Source organism: Aplysia californica, unplaced genomic scaffold, assembly GCF_000002075.1.
Source record: "Aplysia californica isolate F4 #8 unplaced genomic scaffold, AplCal3.0 scaffold01603, whole genome shotgun sequence".
Classification (NCBI taxonomy): domain Eukaryota; kingdom Metazoa; phylum Mollusca; class Gastropoda; order Aplysiida; family Aplysiidae; genus Aplysia; species Aplysia californica.
The window spans coordinates 39,575-41,740 of record NW_004798873.1 but is presented as its reverse complement, the minus strand read 5'-3'; the positions used below and the strand labels follow the sequence as shown (position 1 = coordinate 41,740).

Below are 2,166 nucleotides of genomic sequence, written 5' to 3'. Positions count from 1 at the left end.
AGAGAGAGAGAGAGAGAGAGAGAGAGAGAGAGAGAGAGTATATCTTGGTGTTGTCGGTCCATGACCGGAGGTAGCCCTCCAACAGCAACAACAACAACAACAACAACAACAACAACAACTACAACTACAACAACAAAAACAACAACAACAACAAAAACAACAACAACAACAACATCAGCAAAGACCTCCACTCGGTTCTATCTGCCCTTCTCTGTGTCCAGATTGTTCCTGTCCGCTCTGTGACGTCATCTCCCCACTGTCTTTCTGGTCTTTCTCTTGATCATTTTCCTGTTCTTGGTCTCCAATCAGTGCATCTTTTTGCTTGATTGGAAAGAGTTTTATCTTATCAGTGTGTGGGAGAGCCATTGGAAAAAACAAACAAATAACAAACTTCACAATATTAAACCCAAGCTGGGACCTCGGAATCCTTCGGGCCTCTCCAGAAGAGACGTAGTCATTTTTACTCGATTAAGCATCGGACACACGGCCCTAACACACAAATACCTCCTTCAGGGAGATGAGAAGCCGTTCTGTGTCGGATGCAACACAGATTTTACCATTAGACACATTTTAATGGAATGTTTAGACTTCGGAGAGACCCAAAGGAAATACTTAAAATGCAAAAAATTGAAAGATATTTTTTCCGTCGTTGTTCCCAACAGAATTTTAGAGTTTATGAAGGTCATTAATGGTCTTTATGGGAAGTTATTAAAATAGATTGTTTGAAATTTTAAAGTGTAATTTAGAAAGTTGTTTTATATTTTAAAATCTATTTGCACTCGATTTTTAGCGCTTTAAAAGATTTTAATTAGTAATATTGACAAGAATCAGGCTGATCAATGAGCTAATTAGAAAAAACCAACTTGTTCCGCGCGCTCATATGACTTTATGCATATGCGAGCGCCATAAACGCCGTACTAAACAAACAGAGTTTTATGTCACTCCTATCTACATAAGGTTTGGTGTTGACCAGATGACAAAGACATGTGGTTACTTAAGGGAGGCGTTGCGCTGCCAAGAGCGAAATGCTCGCAGCTAAAGGGATTTGAAAACAACAACAACAGCATCTGCATACGGTCATATGAGCGCGCAGTGCGTCTTTTTGTGCTCCTCCAGTGCTCATAATGAAATAGAAATGTTTGTCCCTTTTTCCTTGGTCAGGCTCGCGAGGGGTGACCCCTGTGGACGCGACACTCGACACCATCTCGGAGACTCCCAGGGAGAAAGTCACACCTCGGATCCAAAGGGGCCAGAAAAGCGAAACATCACCCAGGTAAGTTTGCTCCTTCAGCTCACGGCTCACGGCTCACGGCTTGGTGGAATACGCTGGTCTCCGGCTAATAGAACGCACCTTGGCTCACAAGAAGAGCGCGCTCTTGAGCGATCATTTTTTAAACGGAATTTCAAAGAGGTTCAGCTGGCTCAAGTTATGTTGTTGAAGTTTGTCGATGGATGTCCCAGAAGGACTGTACAGTATATCATTGGCTCACTGTTTAAATGTAGTAACTCGTTCAGTGCTATGGACGAGAATATCCCCCCCCCCCCCCGGGTCAGTGCCACTGACTGTAGTGTCTTTAGGCCATTCCCAAAGGGGGGGCATTTCTCGTTCAAGCACAGTAGAATTGTAAATGGGCTGACTAATGTCACGCTCATTACTGTGCCCGATCTACCACAGGGAACTGCTGCTTTTTCTTCCTAATCCTTACTATTGTCATTTTCCTCTACTTCTTTTGTATGTTTGTCACTATCTTGTGACCTGCTATTTCCGGGGTGCCTTGATAGTCGAAGCAGACTTTGTGCTGTTGAAGCTAGAGAGGTGAGCAGAATAAGTCTGATTCCCTGTAAAGACTTCTCTGTTAACACCCACCTCTTGGCGCTCATATGACCTAATGCAGTTGCGAGCACCGTAAAACCCTTTACTATAAAAAAACCGAGAATATTCATGAAACCCAGGCCCCGCCCACCATACTAGCGACGAGTATTCTCGCATTCTGCTTCGCTATCTTTATAGAAAGAATTACTCTGTTTAATCCATACCAAGTTATTTAAACTATTGTTGTGCATTCAATTAAATATATTGTTAGACAATTTATTCAGCAATGAATTTTTTAAAATGCATAAAGATTGATCAAATAGTTTTTGTGGAAGGGTTATTTTCCTGGGTAG

The 2,166-nt window shown here is 42.3% G+C and overlaps 1 protein-coding gene across 1 annotated transcript in view; it reads left to right on the top strand.

The window, feature by feature from the left end:
• The window catches only part of LOC101847242 (serine/arginine repetitive matrix protein 1), a gene marked incomplete in the record, with an annotated part of 20,413 nt that overhangs the window by 8,534 nt on the left and 9,713 nt on the right, over positions 1-2,166 (top strand). Inside the window, 1 exon segment of the mRNA XM_013090868.2 lies at positions 1,162-1,273. Within this exon segment, the coding sequence (XP_012946322.2) occupies positions 1,162-1,273 (112 nt within the window).